Genomic DNA, 24499 nt, shown 5'->3' with positions numbered 1-24499 from the left:
TTTTTCGTAGCATACTTTTGCGGGCACATTGATTGGCCCTACTGCCTGTGACTTGGAAGCAGTAGGAGGAGGGCCAGGACTCCAGTAGCAGGAGTCAACTTGCCAAACCAACTTGATCCGTCTACAGGCCTGCAGCCAAATCAGGGGGGAGGAGTGAGGGGCAAGGAGCGAGGGGCATGCTACGGTCAAGGAGTGGCAACTCAAATTGACTGCAGCTGAGGCCACACAACACGAAGAAGTTTTGCAAGCGCACCCCAAAAAACAAAAAGGCCAGCAATGGCAACTAGTTTAGAGTGCCAGGAGGGGGGGGGGGGGGGGGGAGAGTCCTAGAACACGGGGGTACACTCAAAAAAATTATATAGATCATAAAAGAGCTTAATAGTGGACTTGGAATGGAAAGGCTTGGATCAATTTCAAATCCTTTTATAAATCATTATTTCTAAGAAGTTCTTAGTAAATCTGTTTTTTTAAATGCCTAATTTTTTAAGACATTTCTTTTTTATATCCAATAAAAGTTTTCGAAACTTACGCATTAATTTTTAAATAATAAAATATATTAATAAGCTCCTCCACTTTGAGATTATTTTAAAAAAATACTCAAATAACATTTTAATGAATTTCTAAAACTATAAATTCATAAAAAAATAGAAATTAAATTTTTGTTTTATGTTTACTGCGAAAAGAGGCCAGAACACTAGTAAGAAAGAGACAGAGACAGAGGAGGCAAGAGTTTGTGGCAAGTGGAACGACAATAATATGAAATAAATTCCAATAGGGAAGCCGAAGAATGAGAAGTTGAGTGGGCTCGAGTTGAGGCGAATTGGGGATTTTGCCAGAGATGAGTGGCCGAGAGAGAGGGGTGGAGGCTGTGGCACGGTGTCATGGTGGCAAGGGGCAGGAGGCATGAGGCAGACGACTTTGGGGCAGCTGGTTAAGTTGAAGAGCGGACCGTAAAAGGGCCAGCGAACAACAAATCCGTACAAATTGAATAAGAACTCAATCTTGGCTACTGTTTTTGGGGTCGCTGGCGCTCTAGGGGAGTGACGGAATGAGAAGGACCCGTGACCAGGATGGAATGATAAAAACACTAACACTAGCCCAAACATACATAAACTCACACTCTGGCATTCGAAGATGCGGAAAACACCGAAAACTCAAGAGCGTTTGAAAAAACAAAACGCTGGGCTTTTGTTTTTGTTTTAGACTCGGGATATACCCTGTAAATAATGATTTAACGTAGTTAAGAAAATTTATGTTTATTATTATATTTGATATTATATATCGTATTTGTACGATATACTTTAGCATGAATCATTCTTGAGACTTAAAACTTAGTTCGATTTTATTTTAAAGCTTCTTTACATTTTAAACATAGAAAAAACCTTTTAAAAATAACAAAAGTCTAAAACGTTTGAAAGTTAATTTTAAAAATTTTTAGTAGATTTTGTAATCATAAAACTAGTTTTGAATTCACAATAAAATATTTAAAAACAGAACAGAAGAAATGCAAATTTCAGGCCACAATTTCCATAGCATACTTTTTTGGGCAACGTCCAAGCTGATCAAATACCATGAAAATTACCCTATAGAAGGACCCGAAACCCCTTAAAACCTCTTATTTAAAGCTTATGACATGTTGATCAAAAAGCCCAGCATACCCTTAACACCCATTAACCTCAAGGGGTACGAAAAAGAATTGAATTGAATTGAAATTCCTTGGCAATTGTTTGTGTATCATTATGGTCATCATCAGGGTCCACGATTGGGTGTGTTTGTGTTTGTGCCTGTGCCTGATATTATTATTATTATTATGGCCATCAAAGGAGAGATGGAGGAGGCTGGCTTTAAAGCCGTGGGATAGCCGTGGAAAAGTGTGGGCAGGAGTGGGCTCTGGACGATGCCAGAGCGATTGATTTAGGTTCCCACCTATCGTAGTGGTGCGGCGGCATTCGACGTTTGTCGGCCTGTCGACGCACGCGGAACTATTAATTATCATGTTAAAATGTAATTAATTAAAGATGTCGTCAACGTGCGCTGGCACATAACTTTCAATGAAAAGTTAATAAATTACATAATGCCGAAAACGAAATTACAAACGCCATCAACGAGCCACGACAGCCGCAACGGCAATGGCAACGGCAATGGCAACAAAAATAGTAAAATATCACACAAAATAGCAAACAAACGATTTCTGATAACAAATCAAATAATGTGTATATGTATGTGGGTATATATCCCGGTGTGTTTCATTCCAGACAAACCACAGCAAAACAAATTAATAAATACATAATAAATATGCGTAACAATAATGACTAAAGAAAAATCAGAAACAATAAATATTATTTGAGTAGTTGTCAGCCCTTCCTTCTACCTGAAACTGTTTGGCCAAATCAAATCAAAGGGCCAAGGGTATTATAATAACTACACACACACACACATGCAACACACACACACACACCATACACACTCAAACACAACACACACACATTTGTTTATCAAAGACCCAAGCCACACAAAAACAATGCTCGGCATGTCATAAACGTTTATAAATTTCCATGCGCGTAAATAAAATTGTTACAATATTAAAAGTGATGCCTTGTGCTATATTAAATAGATGTCTGTGCTTTTTCGAGAGGGGGTAACGCTGTGCGCTTTAAAATAATTTATCGCAAGCAATATTCACAAACACAAAGACACCCGCCCCCCAACACGCACAAACATTCTCTTAATACGTGCGGCATGGGTTCGAGTGCGTGACGCGTGTTTTGTTTTTGTTTTTTTTTTTTTTGTTAGCCAGGGTGACGACTGCGATCTTTGGTTTTTTGGCTCACATTTGTAAGCAAGTCAGGCAGTCGCTGGCCCAATTAAGTGCGATGAAGCACCGCCATAACCCAGCACCCAGCCCCTCCACACGCCCGCCGCGCAAAAGCCATAAATGTTATCACAATGGCTAATTCGACAAAGTCAAAGGACTCGGATTCTAACAGCCGAATAAACAGCGTGGTTCCGCCCCCCCATTTCCTGGCTCAATTAAAAAGGGGCGCACACGGAGCTCCCCCGGCACCCGCCTCTCAAAATAATGCTGGTACTTCAGGAAGTGCGGCTGTGATTTCTCAAGGACCTTAAAGGGCGAGTTCTTATAAAAGTAATTACCAGAAAATTGAATGTCTTGGTAGATCTTTAAGCAGGAATACATGTCCAAAATCCTCAAGGATCAAAAGGATATCCCCTGAAAGCCACCTGAGAAGCCACCCGTCGTGAAATCTGTTGCACTTCAATCCGAATGCATTCGCGCTGGACACGTCCAATCGCTGACAGCTGCCACAGCTTTTGGTGCAGCAGCTGGTCGCTGCCACACCGTGCCACGCCAGAATGTGGCAGCCACAAGGAGACGTTGGAGGGAAAATGCAAAAAAAAAAAGAAACCGCAGTGCCCACACACATTTCTGGCGGTGCCTCCTTAATTTGTGTCCTTTTTTGTTATTTGTTGGGGCTTTCGTGGATGCACCTTTTGAGAAATTGTCTGACTTGTCAATGTCACAATGCCAGCATAGTGAACCCTCTAAAACACAGACACTGAAAGAAAATATATTTATTAGTTATATGTCTGTCTCTAGAGTTAATGTGCAATTTTTTATGCCTAAGAATTTTTAATAATAAGGAATAATGAGGCATTTTTAAAAGGTTTAATTGGTTTTATTATAAGTCTTACTATAAAGGAAAATATAAATATAGTTTTTAATAAGGGTTTACCAAAAGAAATTAAAAAATATCTCAGACAACAGTTTTCTTAAGGATTCAATTTGTTGTATAATTTTATTTGTAAAAAAATAATACACAAATCCTTTTTATTAGCTTCTTTAATTTTTAGAATAAGATAAGAATTGGCAAAGAAATGGATATGATTTTCACTTTCTGCCTTTCACAAGGAGACTTTGCTCTAAAAATTGACATATTAACAAAAAATTAAATTAAGGGAGTACCCATTAAGGAGAACCCATTTAACGCAATTTAATAATGGTATAATGGTCAGTTATGACTAGCCCGGATTTTGAAGACTAAAGTACAGTGTAAGGATAATTATACATGGAATATTATTAAATATATATATATACATATATATATATATTATTCAAATATTTTTAATAATAATTTTTTAAAGTGCCCCTAGGAGGGCGAGGGGGAGAAGAAAAGGCATATGCCGTTTATCAAATGGGATGGCACCCCTTTTCAGGCGATGCGTTTATCTTTGTCCCTTCAAAGCTGCCCCCTCATGTGGCACCTGCCGCCACCCATGCTTCAGCCCCTAGCCCCTAGCCCCTCTCCCCTACCCCCTGGCCCCGCTGTTTCCCCCCGAAATCCCAATACTAACCCACTTTCATTCCATTTTGCGTTGAAGAAAAAGCGCAAATCAGCCACAATTGCCGCTGACAGACGCAAGCATCCTGCTTTGCCTTTTGTGTGTGTCTTGTCACAGGACATCTAGCAAGTGTGTGTGTGTGTGTGGGTGAGCGTCACTTTGTGGTTGCCTTTCACACATTGGCGTATGTGTATCTCTCCTCGTGCTGTGTGTGTGTGTGTGTGTGTGCTTGGCTTTGACATTATTTGTGCTGCAAGCTGACAGATTTTCGTTACGGCAGCATTAAATTGAATTTTGACATTTCTTTGCATGCATATCGAAATAGGCGTTTGGGGGCGTGGCAATCACCTGACCCCCCCAAACCCCGCCTCTTTGGTGTCGCGTTTCCTGTCACATAAAGGATACAAAAAAGGAAAGAAAAAAAACTGCAGTGACCAGTGAAGTTTAAAATAGCTTTAACATTATTGCCTCAATAATAATAGGATATTTCCCAAAAAAATTGTTAAATTGTAATTTTAATTAAAAACAAATAGCATTTTTTTATGTATAAATAAAGAGGAAAAAGTAAAAAGGTAGTAAGTAATTATTATTAATTTTTAAGCTTGGCAGAGCCATTTATAATTTCTTAAATCAGTTTAGGGCTTACATATTTTAATAAATTTTTTATTTTTAAAGATTTTGTTATAAATAGTTAAACAATTAAAATGTCTAAAACCTTCTACGAAAATATTCGACTATACGACTATATATAAATAAATAGTCGTATGCGTGATTTTTTTAGAACCTCTCCCAAAATATTTATTTTTAAAAATGTTTAAAAATGTATTATTGTATTAATATAATATACCATCATAATTTTCTATTTTATTTTATTAATTTTTATTTTAAAAAATATATATATATATTAGAGCCATTAAAAGTATAAAATAATAACTCATACCACATGGCGTATGAGTAATATTTTTATTCTTCTACAAATATGCATTAAAACAAAGGATTATTTTAGTTTTGAATTGAAATGTTGTCCGGCTTATTCGATGATTTGTGTGCTGCTTTGATTTTAAGAAAGAAAGTCCTCCCAGTATCCTTTGCAAGGATCAAGTCTGTCTGGACTTGCTGTTCGGCTCTGCCGTTGTGTGGCCACTGGCCACCTTGAAAATTAATTTCTCACGTTTCAGGAACAATTTGTATGACCGGAAGTGTTTTCAATCCGTTGCGGCGGCAGCGGAGGCATGCCACTGCCACTGCCACAACCCTCCCCTCCCCCTGATCCGCCTTCCCCCGCCCGTCGACCCGTCACTCGACCACCTTCCGCTATTCGCTAATGAAGGTTTCATATTGCTCTCGGATCTGGTGTTGCTGCTGCCTGTTGTTACTGGATGTTGTGGCACGGCATTACCCGGACACACAAATCGTCGCACGTAGCACCAGCTCAACTACATCCTCCCCGGCCACACCCCCCGGCTCTTTAACGGGACTGCAGTCCGGACACCGGACAACACACACAAACAGGCACACCCACAGCCCCACACACACAAAGCAGGGACGAAGGTAAATCAGTTCTTTAAGGGGGTCTGTATTTCTAGGAATTCTAGGAATTTAAATTAAGTTTAATTGAGATAAGTATATTAATTTTTAATACCTATGTTATTAATTTTATTTTAAATTATATTTCTTTTGCTTTAAGCCAAGCTATTTTAAAGTCATATATTTAATTTTTGTAAATAATTAAGCTCGCTCTTCCATTTAATTTCATTTTCAGAAAATAAATGACTTTGGTAACACTTTTAATCTGTGACGGGGTTGCCTTATTGCTTTGCTTTATTCATTTTTGTGGCAGAGATCTGCCTTTTTTAGAGCAAAGCCATCAAAAATGTGCATAAATTCTGTTCATTTTTTTGCTTCTCTATGTCTTTTTTTTAGTAACACCCTAGAAATAGAAACATGTGTCACAAAAATAAAATACAAAAAAAAAATGGAAAAAATTCCCCTTTTGGGCTACGCCCCTGGCCCACGCACACATTCGTTTTGTATTTGGAGCGTGTAAAGTGATTTTTGTACTGGTGTTGGTCTTGTTGTTGTTGCTTTTTTGTTGCTTCTGTTTCGGTTTTCTGGTACCGTTAGTTTTGCCTTGCTTTGCTTTGCTTTGGTTTGGTTTGCTTTGGTTATTATTAGCTTCCACTGGGTTTCGAATTCTTTTCCTCCTCCTCCTCCTCTTGCTCCTTCCTAACCGTTCATCCGGTCCTCCTGCTCCTTCTCATTTTCCCTTTCCTCCTGCCTTTCTTTTCCATTCCGTTTGCGTGTGTGTTTGTCCAAATTGCACGGGATTATGGGTCTTAATTTTATGATTGCTTCTTTAATCAGCCTCCGTAACTGCACGCCAATTATGTCCTGCTTCGTGCTAATTGTTTCTCTTCTGTTTCGGTTTCTGTTTCAACTTTATCCTTGGCATTCCTTGGCAGGACCATCCGCTATCCTCTACCCTCTACCCTCTACTGCCTTGGTATCCTTGTAATCGATGTGTGTTATTTGCGATTAGTCGAGCACCAAATGAGTTGGACAGCCCAAAAGGATTCGCCTCCATGTGCGGGTCCCACGTCACGTTCACTGCTCTCAATTGAAGCCAACGACGACGGCCGACTCTATTCATTTGTCCTGCGGAAAGGATGCCAGTTCTACACTTGGGGAAAAAATAAAATATAAAAATATTTATCAACCTGGAGTCGAATTCTAACTTGTTCTGGTAACATAAAAGATTTGTGGCTTGGCTGGTCACACTTTTTTTTATTAATTAAAACTATTCCTCATATTATATTTTTATTTAGTTTTTTTTTCTCACTGCATTTGGTAGACAGAAACGTAATGAATCCATGCTTAACCATAATAAAATGTTGCGGCATTTCGTACAACCTGCAAAACACGGATGTGTCTGAGTCTGAGTCTGAGCCTGAGATGATCCTGTGACAAGAAACCGCCTCCATGTTGAAACACTCACCTGCCCCTGCCCCTGCCACTGTTCCCTGGCAAGCCACAACAAACTACATGCAAGTGGTTACCCCCTACAACTAATGCTCTATATCTTCGTCAGGAGTGTTGAACAGTGGACAAGGATAACACATTCAGTTGATGGGATTTTTGGTTTTAAGCATTTTCCAACCATTCCATTGCTCTTTCAGCAAAGAATTAATTTAATATTTTTTTTTTATAAAATAGATTACATAATAAGTACACTCTCTCAGAACTAACCACTGTAACCGATGAAGATGACAACCGAGTCCTGCCGCAGGTCCTTGCCTCGGCCCACATTCACCTCAATCTCAGCGAACAACAGAGCAATAAAATATTTTACATTCGCCCACACCGCAATAATTTTCCACACTCGGCCCCCAAGGATATGGTTATGTGAAAAAAGGCCAGCCCAAGGACATAGATCCGGGGCATCCTTAAAGGCACTATAACCTAAAGGAACACATATGTATGCAAAAATAACAAAAATAAAAAATTCCCCGGAAAGAGCTTATTATATTAATAATAAGCATAAGTAGAAGGCAAGGGCCAAAAAATAGAGAAGCCGCAATGGTCAGAGACTAATTTAATTATCCTGGCAGACCAAGGATTTCCGAATTAAACACAGTCAAAAAATGTCTGTATAATATATTTTTTTGATTATTTGGACTGTAGTACTGTACTTGATTAGCAATTTTTAGTTTGAAATATATATATATATATTTTTGACCAGGGTCACCTGTGGGAAATAGGATATTTTAATAATTATTAATTATAATTGATGCCGTAGGAAAGTTAAAGCGCTAATAAGGAATGTATTAGAACGCCTTTCTCGAATTCATGCAGTCCTGCGAAAAGTATTATCATTTGCATGTTGCAGCACTCGATAACAATCGATAAATGCAACGTGCCAATCGATTTTAATAAAAAATAGTAGGCCCTGATGGGAATTCTTTCGGGCCAAAAATTGTATAAAAGGCGGCCTTCCTTTAATTTCAATTCATTAGTTTACTGCTCTACAAAGGGTAAACTTCTCACTTTTTTCTTTTATTTTAATTTTTATTTATTAATTTTTCATTTTTTTAAACCATCGGTCTCCATGTGCCGTTCCCACCCTATTTCCTTGTGAATGGCCTATTTCTCATTTTCTCCTATTTTTTCTCCTAGTTTTTATTCAAACTAAGCATTGTGGTTGAAAGTTCTTATTTTCTCCTATTACATTCTAATTTTTTTTTATATAAAACCTTGGGTTCTTCTAACTCAGCTCTCACGAGTTCAGCTTTCTTCTTTTCTTATATAAGTTTGATTTTATTATCCTAAAGGTATCCCAAAGGATATCAAACATGAAGCCACATATGCTATGCGGAACTTGGGTCCTGTGGAGCAGAAATTCTCAGCCTTTCGTTAGATTGTCTAGCGGCTTCTCAAGGAAATTTTCTAGAGAGGCTCTACAAAATATTTTTGAGAAGTCTCTAGATGATCTAACGAAAGGACGAGCATAGATGCTCCACAGGATTTAAATTGTGCATAGGTGTAGGTGACTTCACTTTGAATGTCCTTTAAAGCCATTAATTATAGCCATGTCATTATTTTAATTGCAGTCTTTTTATCGTGGGAACTCTAGTCAAGTCCTTAGATCCCTTTTATTATTAAATCAATACTGGTCTCTTATTTTTTGATTTAATTTTTTGTTTTAATTTTATTTTATTTTGATAAATCAATAGACTCTTTAATGCGTTGATGTTTATAATATGTCCTTTTTTAAAGGACCTGTTTTTACTTTAATTTATATATTTATATATTCTTTATTAAAATAATATGGATTCTTCAATCACTTGCTGGAAGCTGGCTGGTCTCTTATTTTGTTTTAATTTTTATTTTTTAGAAACTAATGGATGCTTTATTTTGAGAATTAATGTTATAAAATTAATTTTTATTTTTGTTAATTGAAAATAACTTTTATAAAATGAAAGTAGATGGCTCCTGCCTCAGTACTACTTCAATTGTGCGTGGGACTCTCATTTGGAGCTTCTGGATTCGAGGTTCCAGGAGTTGTAACCTTAACTAATTATAACTTTAATGCAGTTGACCCAAAACCTTTGAAGCGCTTACGCGTGTATTTCGCGTTTTCATTTCGTTGGTCGGTTGTCAAGGACAACAGTTCTGATGTCAAAGGACCAGCCGGCGAGGACCAGTACTGGGTAGAGGAGAGTGGGGAGTGGGGGTTTGAAAACTCGAAAAACTGTAGAGAGAGAAGAGCTGAGCGCACTTTTCGGCGATTTCCCGGAAAATCTTGCTCAGCCAAAAGGCTTCGAGAGTCATTAAGTTTATTAAGTGGCCTAGCAGATAACCCAAATGAGTGCATGCCAAATGGAATCCAACGCAATTTGCACTCATATCGCCCCTTCAGTCCGGCCTTTTATCTGCACTAAAAAAAATTTATTTAAAAAAAAACAAGCAGACAACAATTTTTTTTACTAAAATGTACAATTAGTTATATAGTATGCATTATTTTTATCTTGAGAATATTTTCAATAAATGATTATTTTCTTTTACCAATATCTGTATTTCATTTTTTCAAATCTTTTCATTTTTTCAAGAAATAATTTTAATCTTTTCGATAAATCTCAAAACGAACTAATTACTGACAATTATAAAGCAACCTGGCAACTCTACTACCGGAATATATTTAAAAAAATCATAAATCATTATCATTATTATTTAAAAAAGGTAAATCGTTAAAAAAGAACTCTTAAAAAGCAAACATAAAGCAAGTTTTGTGATAAGAGCCCTCTTATTTTCGGATTAAAGAAGATTTTAGAATCATCTTGGCCATTTTTTTTTTTAAATATGCATGGACAGTCTATGTCTGTTTTTGTGCACTATTTCCCTTATTTTTTGTGTTTTTTGTCGGTGTGCCTATGCAAATAGCTCAGACTGGGGAAAAGTTTTCCACTGGCAGACTGGGGGCGGAAAAGAGGAGAAAAGAGATAGGGAAATAAAGAAAGAAGGAGAAAAAACGGAGGAGATAACAAACAAATTGCCAGTGCAATTGCAAACTTGAGATTATCGCCTGGCTTTTTGGTAGCCGCATTTTACTTACTTTTACTTAAGTTTTCCATACTTAACTCCATCTCCACCCGCTCATCCCCCTTCCTGCGGCAAAAAAAGCTGCTTATCTTCGCGGTTGATGCAAAAATAATTTTCATTGTTAGCCAAGAAACTTTGTTAATGGTGATAAGTAGATAACAAGTTTCCGGTAACCGCAATTAAAGAGGAAACTTGCCACTACCACTGCTACTTAGCAGTCACTATTTCAAAGCAATTGAATTTTAGCGCCTATTCGATTGGCAATACAGCGATAACCACCACCGTTACCGATAACGATATGAAATTGTGCCATCTCCAATGATTCCCTGGCCAAACGTCGATTGGTCACACTGCCCCCTCATCTGGCACCGCACGTGGAAACACTAAAGCCGAATTTTTAGAAAAACAACGCAATATCCCTAAAAATCTCAATAATGGAGGTGGAGAACATCAAGGCCGACGCCTTTGAGCCGGCAAAGAGGGCAACCAAGCGCAGTGCCAACGCCGGAAGCCAGCAGGACGTTGAGATGCAGGTGGACGAGGCGACGGGCATCGAAGGATCTTCCCAAACCACACGGGCATCGGCCCCGCCCCGCGCCAAGAAGGCCAGGAGCGAGCTGCGCAAGGTGTCCGTGCCACCGCACCGCTACTCCTCCCTCAAGGAGCACTGGATGAAGATCTTCACGCCCGTGGTGGAGCACATGAAGCTGCAGATTCGCTTCAACATGAAGGCGCGTCAGGTGGAGCTGCGTGTGGGCCCGGAGACGCCAGACATTGCCAATCTGCAGCGGGGCGCCGACTTTGTGCGCGCCTTCCTCTGCGGCTTCGAGGTGGACGACGCTCTGGCCCTGCTCCGGCTGGAGGATCTCTTTGTGGAATCGTTCGAAATCAAGGATGTGAAGACGCTGCGCGGCGACCACCAGTCGCGTGCCATCGGTCGACTGGCCGGCAAGGGCGGTCGCACAAAGTTCACCATTGAGAACGTGACCAAGACCCGCATCGTCCTCGCCGACAGCAAGATCCACATCCTGGGCAGCTACCAGAACATCCAGCTGGCGCGCCGAGCGGTCTGTAATCTGATTCTGGGCTCCCCGCCCAACAAGGTGTACGGTAACTTGCGGTCCGTGGCCTCGCGCCTCTCGGAGCGCATGTGATCGGGTCCCGGACTGAGAACTGTGGGCAGGCTAGTGGCGTTTTTTTTATAGCTTTAGTAATAAATAATAAATATAACATGTAATTCATACATTTTTACACAATATACACACACACAGGAAACAACGATTGGAATAGATTAGATTACGGTTGGATTAGCCACTGAGCTTGGTGAGGATGAGCAGCAGCAGCATGAAGAAGGTAACTGCGGCCAGGATCAGGATCACGCACATCTTGCGGTTCTTTCGTTGGTACATCTCGGCCTTGTGCAGTTGCCTCAATCCCTCGGAGACCCGAGTCTGCGTCTGCTCCACATTGTAGTCGATGCGGTCCAGTACGGTGCCCTGTTCCTGCACCATGTGCCCCAGATCCTTGAATATGTCGTTCAGATCGTATATGGACTTTACTATCTTGGTGACCTCCTGCTCGCGGTGCTGGGCCAGTCGGGAGTTCTCCTCCTCGAAGAGCAGCAACTGCTGCTGGGTCATCCGGCTGGCTGGCGGTCGTTGGAAGTGGTCGTCGATGGCTTGTTCGTCCTCCTCGAAGAGCAACGAACCGGTTCCTACTCCAGGTGCCGCCCCAGCTCCATTAACCGGCTGCAGGAAATTGTCAAAGGAATCCACAAAGTTGTCCGGCGGCTGGTCGCCCAACTCCACGGTGGTGAAGACATCGCCACCGGCACCGTCGTCGAAGTACTTCTGGGAGCGCTCCTCCCGCGAATTCAGCTGCAGCAGATAGGCGTTCTGGCTGGAGCGGAACTTTAGCGTCAGCTCCTGCAGTTGGAGCAGGGCACAGTGCACGGCGTTGGCGGTGAGGCGCTGCTCCATCTTGCTGCCCACGCCCAGGCTGGAGCGCACGCACTGGATGTGCCGGTGCGTCGAGGTGATCAGCTTCGACACAATCTGACTGAGGACTTCGATGTCGCACTCATCGTCCCGCTGGTCATCGAAAGCTGGACGCAGCAGATGGCGGGCGTGCAGGGAGCCGAGCTCGTCCAGCTTGGGCTTGATTCTGCCAGAAGACAACATGTTAAAAAAAACATTAGATTATGCTTAACACTAGAGTCCCACTTGGACATGGTGTACTGCGCCTCCTCGAACTTGTCCAGCCAGGAGGGTGGTGTCCCATAGTCGTCCTGCAGCTCCAGGCCCTCCTCCGCCTCGCGCACCGAGTGCTTCAGCAGGCGCTCTGCATCGCTGCCCCTCTTTTTAAAGAAGAAAAATCGTTAATTAAAACAGACTTTACCCCTTTTATTGCCCAGCTCACCCGATCGTCGTAGTGACTGCGGTTCTTGGAGGCATTGTTTCGCATGATGACGAACACCTCCGTCAGGTTGCGCGACGTCATGGTGTGTGGCTGTTTCTGGGCGCTAATTGGGTGTGTTAAATGACATCCTCGGCTGCCGTCCGTGGATGGAAATTGCGAAAATATGCTTCAAAACATACGAGTTGCTATTTTCTTTTTTCTTACAAACTAGAGATGGCACCCCCCTCCGCCGAATTTGCTTAAAACATCTGGCAGCCTTATTTCACAAATCTGGCAACCTTTCGCTATCTGAATAAGGTCGCTCTATCTCTTTCTCGATCAGGTGGCTCGAAGGCTAGCATTTGGAGCCCAGCTGGAATTTCATCCAATAAATAAAAGGGTTTCTTCCACCTAGCAAAAATAGTTTCTCCGAACAAGCGGTACTGGCAGTGCCTGGAAGAGCACGCTTCAAACACAGCTCCACTAGAGGTGAAAAAGGGAACTCCGCAGGGGTTCTAGCCATCCTGTCTGGTTCTGTGGATGAATTTTAAAAGTCAGGATCTTTCATAAACTCCAATTGATCCAATTTTTTCAATCTAATAAGGATCGGTCAACTATATTATTTAGCTGCCATATAACTAAACGAACGAAAATAACACAAGGGTTGTGTTCTTGAAGATAGAAGCTTGGAACACTTTTCAAAATTCATATTATATGAAATTGATTCGATAATGAAATCCTTTCGGATTCTCGAAAGTTATCCTGAAAAATTAACACTCACTTATTTAAGACTTTAAATAATTAAGATAATTTAAACTAAAAATAAAAGATTAAAGAAATCAATTAAAAGATTAAATAAATATACAAGAACTGAAAATTTAAACAAAAAATTTTTGTGTTGATCATAAAAAAGATTATTTTATCGTAAACAGCAGTTTTTTACTTTAGATTTTTGGTAAGTTTTTTCAAATTTAAAAATATGAGGTTTTTGACAGATATCGATAAAAATAACAATGTTTTTTTCTGGCAAGGCCAACCGAGGGAGCCTTCTGACGGCGCTGCCAGACATCGATTTTTTTGTCAAAACAAATATTTTCGACAAAAAATATCGATAGTTTGCAAAAAAGAAAAATATAGTTTGAACATCCCTGGCTCAAGCGCCCCAAAGCGCCGTAATAAAACCAATACACTAATGCCCATAACCGTAAGTCGCTCCACCGACTGCCGGCGACGGCCCACAACGGACACTCGGAGCTCCCAGCAGCATCCAGCTTAGCATTCCAGCCTTCCTGACGTGCCATTATCCGTTATCCTGTGCGGCCGCTGTTGTTTTTGTTTAAGTGTTCGGCTGTGTTATTGTTGTTGTTCTTGTTGGTTGTGCTGCATTGTTGTGCCAAGTGTGTGTGTGTGGTTTTGTGTTTTGTGTTTTGGTATCCAGTGAGTTCATCGGCGAATGTTCCAAAAAAAAAAGAAAATGTTACATGTTGAGAATACTATACATTTTTATATTTGGGTCAACAGTATGTGTGTGTGTGTGTGTGTGTGATGGTCGCCTTCGTAGGAGTGAGTGTGTAGAGGGGGTGTGTGTGTGTGTGTTAGTTTTTATAACATCCATTTTCCTTAATTTCTTTTACTTTCGTTTTCTGTTTTTCGTACATTGCTTTGTTTTGTGATTCGTATCGTATGTGTGCTGTCTGTCTGTGTGTGTGTGTGTGTGTGTTTGTTGTTGTTTTTGTTGCTCCTGTTGAAACGCACGCGCTTCTTCTGCTTCTGCTTCTGGCGGCGCAACTAATTCGATTTATTTATAAACGTAAATTTATACAACGACGAAAACAAAAACGGCGTTTCTTCATCCAATATTTGCTCAAAAACCAAGAATGCAGGCGAAATAGAAATGGGAGGAGAGGAGAGTGTAGTGGTGTGGTGTGTGTATGTTTTGTGACCTTCGTTTTCCAATTGGAACACAGGCTACAAGAAGGATACAGCATGTCCTGCCTATGTGTGTGTTTGTGTGTGAGAGGCAGCAGATGTCCTGCGATAATGCAATCAGATCCTTGGGGCTGCTGCACTTTGCCAACCTAATTCGATTTGTCCTTCTCCCTTTCCCTTCCCCCCCACCGTTTACAGTTTGAAAGCCACTGACAACAGACAACAATTAACCTGGCCACTTTACTTCCATTAAAACAGGCACACCCGGCGGTGGAGCGGAGGAGGCCAACCCGGAGCAGGAGCCGAGCAAACAAACAACAACAAATACCAGCACACCCCCAAGCAACAGCTAAAGTATCAGAGGCAGAGCACCAGTACTAGCAGTGACAGTGGACGAGTCAGAAGCAGAAGCACCAGCAGCAGCAGCAGCAGCAGAGGCAGCGGCATCAGAGACCCCCAGAAGAACCCAAAACTGAAGCAAATCAGTCTAGTCAACAAAGCAGACCAAATGAGCACGCACTTCGCCACTAAACAGCAGCACAAACTAAGCCAAAAATAAGAATAAAAAGGAAAAAACAAAAAGATAAGCACACCTGCTAAGTAGCTAGTCGGGAGCTAGGCAGGATTCAAAGGTTAAGGACACCCGGAAAAGAAGAGAAGCCAAGATGCGGGTCGTGGCCATGGTCAGCGGCGGCAAGGATAGTTGCTACAACATGATGCAGTGCGTCGCCGAGGGCCACGAGATCGTCGCCTTGGCCAATCTGCATCCCAAGGACAAAGGTGAGCGGGTCAACCATCAGATACCATTAATGATCCTTTCTTTCCAGCAATCCTTTTAAAATAATATTATTATTAGAACTTTTGTATCTACCCCGCAATGATAAGGCATAAAAACACCCCACGGGGTGTGCCACAATTATCACAATTGTTTGCCAATCCATTTACCATACCACTCGCCTTGATCTACCGCTTTCAGATGAACTGGACAGCTTCATGTACCAGACAGTCGGCCACATGGGCATCGAGATTCTGGCCAACGCCATGGGCCTGCCCCTCTATCGGCGCGAGACCAAGGGCAAGAGCACCCAGACCGGCAAGCAGTACGTGCCCACGGACGATGACGAGGTCGAGGATCTATATAGTCTGCTGGAGACATGCAAGGTGATTACAAAGGGAGATAAGACTGAGCTTCATTTGGTTCATGTTGTGTTGTGTGTTTAATTAAGTAATTCAGATAGATATTATTGAAAGAGTCTTTAAGGCTATACTTATCGATAAATTCGATAGATTGTGGAGAGATAATCAATTATCTGCTCATTCTACCTCCACATTCCATAGATCTAAGTTGGGCCATCAGTAAGTCAGTTTAACAATTAAAAAATGTTCAAAATCTATTTCTAAAACCTTCAAACTATACTCTTTCGATTAATTCGATAAATTCCTTTTGAGCAATCGATAATCTAAACAGAAACTCTAGAATCTCTACATTCCAGGTCCTCAACTTACAAGAAATATACAAATAACTCTGTTTAAAAATAAAAAAGGTTTAAAAAACTATTCCTAAACCTTTAAGATATACGGTTTTCGATAATTTCGATATGTTCCGGATAGAAAATCGATTATCTGTGAGAATCTCCATTCCATGTCCTCTTAATTCCCAGTTTAAAGATTAAAATAGTTTGAAAAACTCTTCCTTAACCTTTAAAATATTCAGTTTTCGATAAATTCGATATATTCCGGATAGATAATCGATTATCTGTTTAGATGTAAAGATGATGATAGAATCTCCACATTCCATGTCCTTCACTTACAAGTAATGTAAAAATAGATCTCAGTTTAAAGATTAAAAAAGTTTATAAAACTCCTCAGTGTCCGATTAATTCGATAAGTTCCTTTAGAGCAATCGATAAACTGTCTATTTCAATAGAAACTCTAGAATCTCCTCTTTGTTTATGGAACTAGTGATATTCAATCGTGAGGAATTCCTTAAGCAATGAGGTGACACGTGAAAGGCACAGATTCCCCGGTAGAGTCTCAGAAACCGATACAGTGTTCCGGGGAGAAATGGATCGCCCAGTGGCTCGGCTGGGCCGCCAGATGACAAATAGTTCTGATAGAATCCGGAAACGTAATACTCCCGACCAGATGTTTCGGCGGAAAAGCGCACTCGATACCCAGACCTTAGGAGATATTGATTGCAAAGTCGATTTCATGGAACCTGTTGCATGGCTGATGGGCCTATTTTTAGAATTCTATTTTCTGTGATTAATTGCGAGGCGGTGCAGCAGAACAACAGACACGGTTTCCGTGTCCTTGGAAAGATAATTGGAACTGCAACCGAAACCGAGCGAAGCAAGAGTTTCAAAGCCAAGCCACGTAATCGCCTCCAAAACAGGGGGCCACAGGGACGGATGGCAAATGGGAAATGGGAATCCGTAATCTTATCGCGATTCCCGACCCATCGAGATGGGACGAACTGGTTGCCGTGCACGTGAACCGTCCGTTCGACCGAGTTAAAAAAAAAAATATATAAATAAATAAATAAATATGTGTAGGTGGAAAAGTGCCAGTAATCTGGCACAATTTGTTTATTTACTCACCCTGCCCCCCGATAATGGAGGAGTCGACCGAGTCGACCCAAGGAGACTTAATGATGATTACAGTTTGGCAGTCGCCTCAATAATTAAATATATTATCTCATTCAAACTGCAATTGCAGTTTATTTTATATTTTATTTGCTTGTTGTCTGATAGCTTTTGTAAATACGATTACGATTATACGAGTGCATGTGTGTTTTTTGTTTTATTTTTCATTTCATTTACTTACTAACAGAGTTGAAAACACTGATTAAGAATGTAAATCGTCTCTTAAATAATTTACTTAAAGAGTTACTATATCTTTAAAAATCTTTAGAACAAAGACTAGATAGTTTTTTACCTTTGAAGTTGAAAATACAGATCAAGAATGTAAATCATCTCCCACATCCTGTTCGCTCTTCTGTCCGTCTGTTCATTTGGTTTTTATTTTAAAAATTATCAAAGTATTATATATATACGAGTATCAGTTACTTTGTATATCTATATCTATATCTATATCTATAGGACTTCAGTCCTATGCTTTTAAATATTCAAATTTCATAAAAACAATACTTGTATAGTTTTGAAAACTGTCCGTCTGTCCGTTTGGTTTTTATTTAAAAAATTATTCATCTGGGAGTTACATACCCCAATATACAATATTTATTTAGGGGTTTCAGTTACTAAATCTCTCTAGATCTATACACTAAAGACTACTTAGTTTTTTTTTATTTTTCAACTTTAAAATACAGATAAAAAATAAGATTATTTTATATAGATATATACCCTTTAGTTTTAATTTCTAAAATGATCCAAGTATCCAATATCTATCTAGGACTATTTAAACTTATATCTATCTAAGACTAAAGACTATACTACAGACTATAAAAATATTCAAAATTAATAAATATATACACTTCTGAATACTGTCCGCTCTTCTGTCCGTCTGTCCTTTTTTCTGTCATTTGAAAAATGATTCAATCATTGTACATTTGAGGGACATCTATCTAGATCTGTAGACCAAAGGCTAATTTGGCTATAAAAATATTCAAAATTAATAAACAATTAAAAAAATAGATATTAATAAAATATATATACTTTTGAAAACTGTCCGCTCTGTTGTCTAACTAATATTAATCTGTAAACTAATAACTAACTAATTTTTTAACTAATATTAACTAGTATTAAAAATATTTGCATTTCTGTTCTAAAGATAATAAACTCATTAGAATCTAACTATTTTTAGGTCATAAATTCTGTTAGTGGTTAGTACTGTCTTTTTGAAATCCAATCCTGAAACAGTTGTCCGCTTTGTCCGCTTGTGACTTTTCCCAATCTACTGTTTTCTATTACTTACCCGATAGACCCATTGAAACCCAGCGATTGTATCTGTATCTGTATCTGTCAGAAGAACATTCGTTAATTAAATAATAAAAAGAGATAAGTAGGTTGGGGAATTTCTTACTGATGATCTATCGAGTGACTTATAGAGGAGATATTGTGAATCAAAAGTAGTAACTATATAGTATAATATTATGAATTCAATGCTATATTAACTAATAATAAATAATAAATTATTAACCCATATATCTCTTTATAAACAGAACGAACTACAGGTGGAGGCGGTGGCCGTGGGCGCCATCCTGTCGGACTACCAACGTGTCCGGGTGGAGAACGTCTGCAGCCGCCTCAACCTGATATCCCTGGCCTACTTGTGGAGGAGAGATCAGACTGAACTGCTGCAGGAGATGATTGACTGCCAGGTGCACGCCATCATAATAAAGGTAACTACACACACTCTATATACTAGAGTAGAGTATGTAGGTGCTCCCAGTGGTGGCCTGGCTTATTGGCCAGACTGTTGACTTGGCTAAAATTAGTTGGTGTGGGCACAGCTGAAAAGTGCGGTCAACAGAACACAATAGCACCCGATCAGCTTATAGGGTCTAGATCATCTCGGAATAATATCATTCGCAAATAATTGTAATTAGCGGTCGGGTTGTTTACTAGTTTGGAGGTTTGGAATGTTTGGAAGTCATAAATAAAGATTAATAGATCAGAGATAGTGCCAGGGAACTATTATTTCTAATGCCATAAAATTATTTATATTATATAGATCTTAATTATTTAATACTTAATTATAGTTTAAGGGTTTAGAGTGTTGGGAACTCATAAAGGGGGATGGCAATTTTATTTATTACTAGGGAAGTTGATCTATTTTTAGTATTTCTAGTTATTTATTCTATAGATACTATTAGTATGAAGGATGGCAATTTTTTAAAGAAAATAGGATACAAGATATAGGAATAGCACGAATGGTTCTAGTAATAGTAAGTAATTAGTAGTATATGGCAGATGGTATTTGTTTGAAATCATAAATAAAGTTTAATAGGGGAGTAGGTGGTGCTACTATACTAATAGAGTGCCAGGAGATTATTAAAAATAGACCATACCTAGTATTATTTTACAGATCTTAAAAGCTACTATTAGTTTGAAGTTTAGAGATTATAAATAGGGATAAGAATACATAGGTAATGTTACTTGTAATAGATAGAGACTAGTAACCCTATTACTATTACCAGTTTATAGATCTTAAAAGCTAGAAGTTTCAAAGTATTACATTTTTAAAGACAATAGGCGTAGATAGCAAGTCACTTAAACTATAGTAACTTAAGCAGTAATAGCGTATTTAGTAATTATTAATAAATGGAAGATACTATTAGTTTGAAGGCTTGTTTATAAATTATAAATAGTTAAAGAATTAGTTATATTTTATAGATATTAAAAGATATCAGTAGTTCGAAGGTTGGAAATTTTTAGAGACTGTAAATATGGCTGGGAGTGGGTGAAGTTAATAGTGATAGATTAAATAGAATTAAAATAATATTTTATAGATCCTAAAAGCTAATATTAGGTTGGAGGTTTGTGTATATAGTGATAGGAATACTGTACTGTCCTATACAATAGAAGGTTCTACTAATATATATATTTATACTACTAATATATATATGTTTTTATTAGTTATATCACTATATCCGCTACAATAGCTTATAAATTAATTATTAATAAATGAAATACCTAGCGTTTGTTGTATTTTAGATCTTTAAAACTTTGCTATGGATCTTGGAAATGGATCTTCCAGTTACTGGGAGAAAAAGTGATTTATTTATTGATTTTCTATTTTTTAATAACTACTTTATAAACAACGTTGAACCTTAGTGAATCACTTTTTGTATAGAAACTATGAAGGAACTACTACTTGTCCTTCAGATACTATTTTATTTATCTTTCAATTATAACTTTTTGGGAATTTATGAGAGCCAATTACCCAAGATATGGGTATTATATGAAAATAAAATGATTGTCTATATTATCAAATACATATTGTAGATAATATTAAGCTAGAATTTGCTAGGAATACTAGGACACAAAGCTCCAAAGACTCTGGACAATGTCAGTCTACGAAAGTACTAGGTATCTTTAGTGCAGAACCTCCTTATATCTAATAATGTAGATATAATACCAAGTTCTCAGACTATTTCCTTCATAGATCAAAGTTCGATGAGTCCAATATGAGTCCTGAAGCTCCTTAGGTCTATATCCTTAGGACCTCCTCAGACTTCCCTATTCCCGACTAGTAGCATGTCCTGAAAGTAAACCCTTCCTAACCCGTATCCCCTCCCCCATTTTGCAGGTGGCTGCCTTGGGTCTGGTGCCGGACCGGCACCTGGGCAAGTCGCTCCGCGAGATGCAGCCCCACCTGCTGAAGATGCGCGACAAGTACGGACTGAACGTGTGCGGGGAGGGGGGCGAGTACGAGACCTTCACCCTGGACTGCCCCCTCTTCCGCCAGCGGATCGTCGTCGAGGACATACAGACGATCATCTCGAGCGCGGATCCCATCTGCCCGGTGGGCTATATCAACTTTACCAAGCTGACGCTCCAGCCGAAGGAGGCGGCGGTGGGCGTGGCAGTGAGCGGCAGCGGCATCGGCGGCGAAGGTGTCTTCGTGAAGCGTTCGCTCGACTACATCAGCGATCTGAACGAGTCCACGTACAGCGATCTGAGCGATCCGGACTTCAGTGAGACGGAGCTGGAGCTGATCGAGAAGGAGACCCGATTGCGGGAGTCGCTCAGCCAGAGCGAACTGATCTCGCGCAGCAACTCGTTCGGCCGGCATCTGGCCGCCTCGGCTTCCGGTTCCGTTTCGGCCAGCGCTTCCGCCTCGGCCACCGCCAGCGCCACCGCCTCCTCGCCCATACCCATTGTCACGAAGAGCGCCAGCGTCGACGAGCCCACGACGGCGATAACAGCGGCGGGGGCGGGGGGAGTCTGCTCCCCGGCCAGTGCATCCGCCTCCGCCAGCACCTGCGCTTCGATGCTGCTGACCACCGGGGATGTCAGCAGCACTGCCGCCGTCTGTGGCTCGCTGTCGCTGGCCATCTCCTCGCTTGGGCTGACCGCGAACACCTGCTGTCAGGTGGGGGGAGTGGGGCCAGGAGCCGGAGCTACCCAGCCGCCGAGTCCGCTGAAGTACGAGCGGGAATTCCGTCCACTGGCGAACGAGGCTAGAGCGGCGATCAACGCCAAGGGCTGGATGTGGCTGGCCGGCATACAGGGTATCCGTACTAGAGTTCCTCCCAGATCCTACAAGGATCTATATCCCTTCAGAATCCATTCTAATCTCCTATCTTTCCAGGCTGTGGATCGGAGGGCATGGAGCAGGGAATGCAACTGGCCCTGGACACTTTGCGGGACCTGTGCCACGGCAAGGGCTACGAGCTGCAGGATCTGTGCTACATAACCCTCTATGTGCGCTCCATCGCCGAGTACCCGGCCCTGAATCGGATCTACCAGCGCGCCTTCGACTTCCACAATCCGCCGACCCGCGTCTGCGTCGAGTGCCCGCTGCCCGACGGCTGCCATGTGGTGATGGAGGCCATCGCCTACCGCCAGGCCATCGCCGGTTCCATATCCAGTGCCGAGGAGCGGGATCGCGAGAGCGAGGAGACAGCGGCGGCGCTGCTGAACGGTCGCCGCAACACAATGCATGTCCAGGGCATCTCCCACTGGGCTCCGGCCAACATAGGACCCTACAGCCAGTCGACCAGGGTGAGCAGCCTGAAATAGAGACTCTTCCAGCCGTTGTCCTAACACCCATCTCATCCTTGCAGATCGGCGACATCACCTACATCTCGGGCCAGATCGCTCTGGTGCCCGGCAGCATGACAATCATCGAGGGCGGCATCCGGCCCCAGTGCAAGCTCACCTTGCGCCACATCAGTCGCATCGCCAAGGCGATGAACGCCCACGGGCAGCTGAGGGACGTGGTGCATGGCATCTGCTTCGTCACCCATCCGGCCTTCATCGGGGAGGCGCGACGTCAGTGGGAGAGGCGCACCACCAACGCCATCATGGACTACATTGTCCTGCCGGCACTGCCCCGGGAGGCGCTCGTCGAGTGGCAGGTGTGGGCGCACACCCACAACGACCGATTCGACTGTAAGGATAAGGGATAGGGATATTATTTAAGGCAGGATTACAATACTAATGAGGGCTCTTTCCACTCTAGATGAGGAAACGGGCTGTTCGGTGGGCGACTACACCATCTCGATCCGGCGTCGCTGGAACTACGAGAACAACTGTGCTGCTATCGTCTGTTATGTGTCCACCGGCCTGGCCTCGTCCACCACCCAGCTGACGCAGCTGAGCGACGACATCCTCGGCAATCACTGCCGCTTGGCGCAGTCGGTGAGCGCCGAGCACCTGGACGAGATACTCACATATGTCGTGAATCGTCTCCTGAAGGACTATCCGCTGGCCAAGAAGCCATCGGCAGCCAATACAGCCACGCCCCCGGCGACACCCATCCCGACACCGGGCGGTGCTGGCGGGGATCAGCACCAGCCACTGCCGGCCATCCATCTGAAGCTGTTCTATCAGGTGAATGCGGCGCCGGCGACGGAGCTGTTGTTGCAGGCGCTGCACGATTTCCGCATCAAGTGCCAGGACACTGCCTCGGTCGTCTACACGGTCCTGCCCGCCTGCAGCCTGCACAACTTCAGTACGTTCCTGTCCATATGCGGTGTGAGGCATGAGTAGGATTCTTTGGACTCTGGATGGATGGCTGGAGGAGGATGAGGAGGAGCAGGGATCGCTTTGGAGTGACAACAAATCGCAGAGAGCGGATAGTAATCTTTGGATAAACGCCAAGCCAGTTTGCCTTTAAAAAAAAAAGAAATCTTTAAAAAAACGAGCAACAACAACAACAACAACAGGAAAAATAACCATTTTATTATTTTTTTATCTACGAAAATAATGCATGTTCCTTTTTATTATAAAAATATCAAATTAAATTTGAATTCTTTTTTGAAAAGAATCGACATATTGATCGTCTTGTTCGAATTATATTGTTAACTTGGCCCATTCGGGCAGGACATGTCTGTTAGGTAGTTCAGATCTGTGTCCTTGGATTACTTTCCGCACACAGCGATTTAAATTCGATTTAAATTTTTTTTTTTTAATTTTTTGCAAAGCACAAGGATCCGAGACCCTGCCAAAAAAAAAAAACAAAAATATTATATTATGTAAAAAAAAAAAAGCAGCTTGCCGGCGCGCTTGCTTCTTTGTTGATATTGTTAACTAGCAGGTCCTGCAGGTCCTTCCTGCGGGCCGTATTCATAGATTAGTCGCAGTTTCGGACCAAAAACACACGCCCACTCCCCCCCCAAAAAAAATAAAACACAAAAAGGATCTATGCAACTCAAGTGTTTCAAAAGGAAAAAAATGGTAAAAAATTTATTGTACAATATATATTGATATATATATAGACTATATATATATAAAAATTGTACATAAAATGCAAATCTCTTTTGTGCACTCTATTGCCAAAAAAAAAAAAAAACTGTAACTATACTCTTATACAACAACTATTACCTATTAATCGTTTTTCGATGTGCTTTTCTTTATGCTCCGATTTTTTATAAACATATATATATTATATTATATATTGTACATCTCAGCGACTCGTTCATTTCCTCTTAGCCTCACACCTTTTCGACCAAAAATCAAAGACGACAGCAATTTTTTAGGTTTTTTTTTGTGTCGTTAAGCTTTAAAAAAAAAATTACAATTTAAACAAA

At 41.1% G+C, this 24499-nt stretch overlaps 3 protein-coding genes across 5 annotated transcripts; 2 read left to right on the top strand and 1 right to left on the bottom strand.

Annotated features, from left to right (window-relative positions):
• The first annotated feature begins 10786 nt into the window (after positions 1–10786).
• On the top strand, positions 10787–11733 carry LOC6502957 (RNA-binding protein pno1). Its single transcript, XM_001963480.4, has one exon. The coding sequence runs from the start codon at positions 10890–10892 to the stop codon at positions 11607–11609; it is 720 nt and encodes a 239-aa protein (XP_001963516.1). The 5' UTR covers positions 10787–10889; the 3' UTR covers positions 11610–11733.
• LOC6503143 (syntaxin-16) lies at positions 11670–13128 on the bottom strand. The gene is made up of 3 exons (XM_001963479.4): positions 12874–13128; positions 12678–12811; positions 11670–12618 (listed from the first exon to the last, which is right to left on the bottom strand). The coding sequence occupies exons 1-3, from the start codon at positions 12952–12954 to the stop codon at positions 11763–11765; spliced, it is 1071 nt and encodes a 356-aa protein (XP_001963515.1). The 5' UTR covers positions 12955–13128; the 3' UTR covers positions 11670–11762.
• Positions 13129–13954: 826 nt separating this feature from the next.
• On the top strand, positions 13955–23736 carry LOC6502958. Of its 3 annotated transcripts, none has more exons than XM_001963478.4 (8): positions 13955–14056; positions 15040–15561; positions 15758–15942; positions 18962–19141; positions 21052–21976; positions 22057–22469; positions 22532–22859; positions 22930–23736. In XM_001963478.4, the coding sequence occupies exons 2-8, from the start codon at positions 15447–15449 to the stop codon at positions 23457–23459; spliced, it is 2676 nt and encodes an 891-aa protein (XP_001963514.1). In that variant the 5' UTR covers positions 13955–14056; positions 15040–15446; the 3' UTR covers positions 23460–23736. The 3 variants fall into 3 exon arrangements, with proteins under 3 accessions (XP_001963514.1, XP_032308911.1, XP_032308912.1); XM_032453020.2 differs by lacking the exon at positions 13955–14056 and adding an exon at positions 14068–14166; XM_032453021.2 differs by lacking the exon at positions 13955–14056 and adding an exon at positions 14662–14775.
• The last annotated feature ends 763 nt before the right edge of the window (positions 23737–24499 follow it).

Source organism: Drosophila ananassae, chromosome XL, assembly GCF_017639315.1.
Source record: "Drosophila ananassae strain 14024-0371.13 chromosome XL, ASM1763931v2, whole genome shotgun sequence".
Lineage (NCBI taxonomy): Eukaryota > Metazoa > Arthropoda > Insecta > Diptera > Drosophilidae > Drosophila > Drosophila ananassae.
Note: the sequence above shows the minus strand (reverse complement) of the source record. Positions and strands in the feature narration are given on the sequence as shown.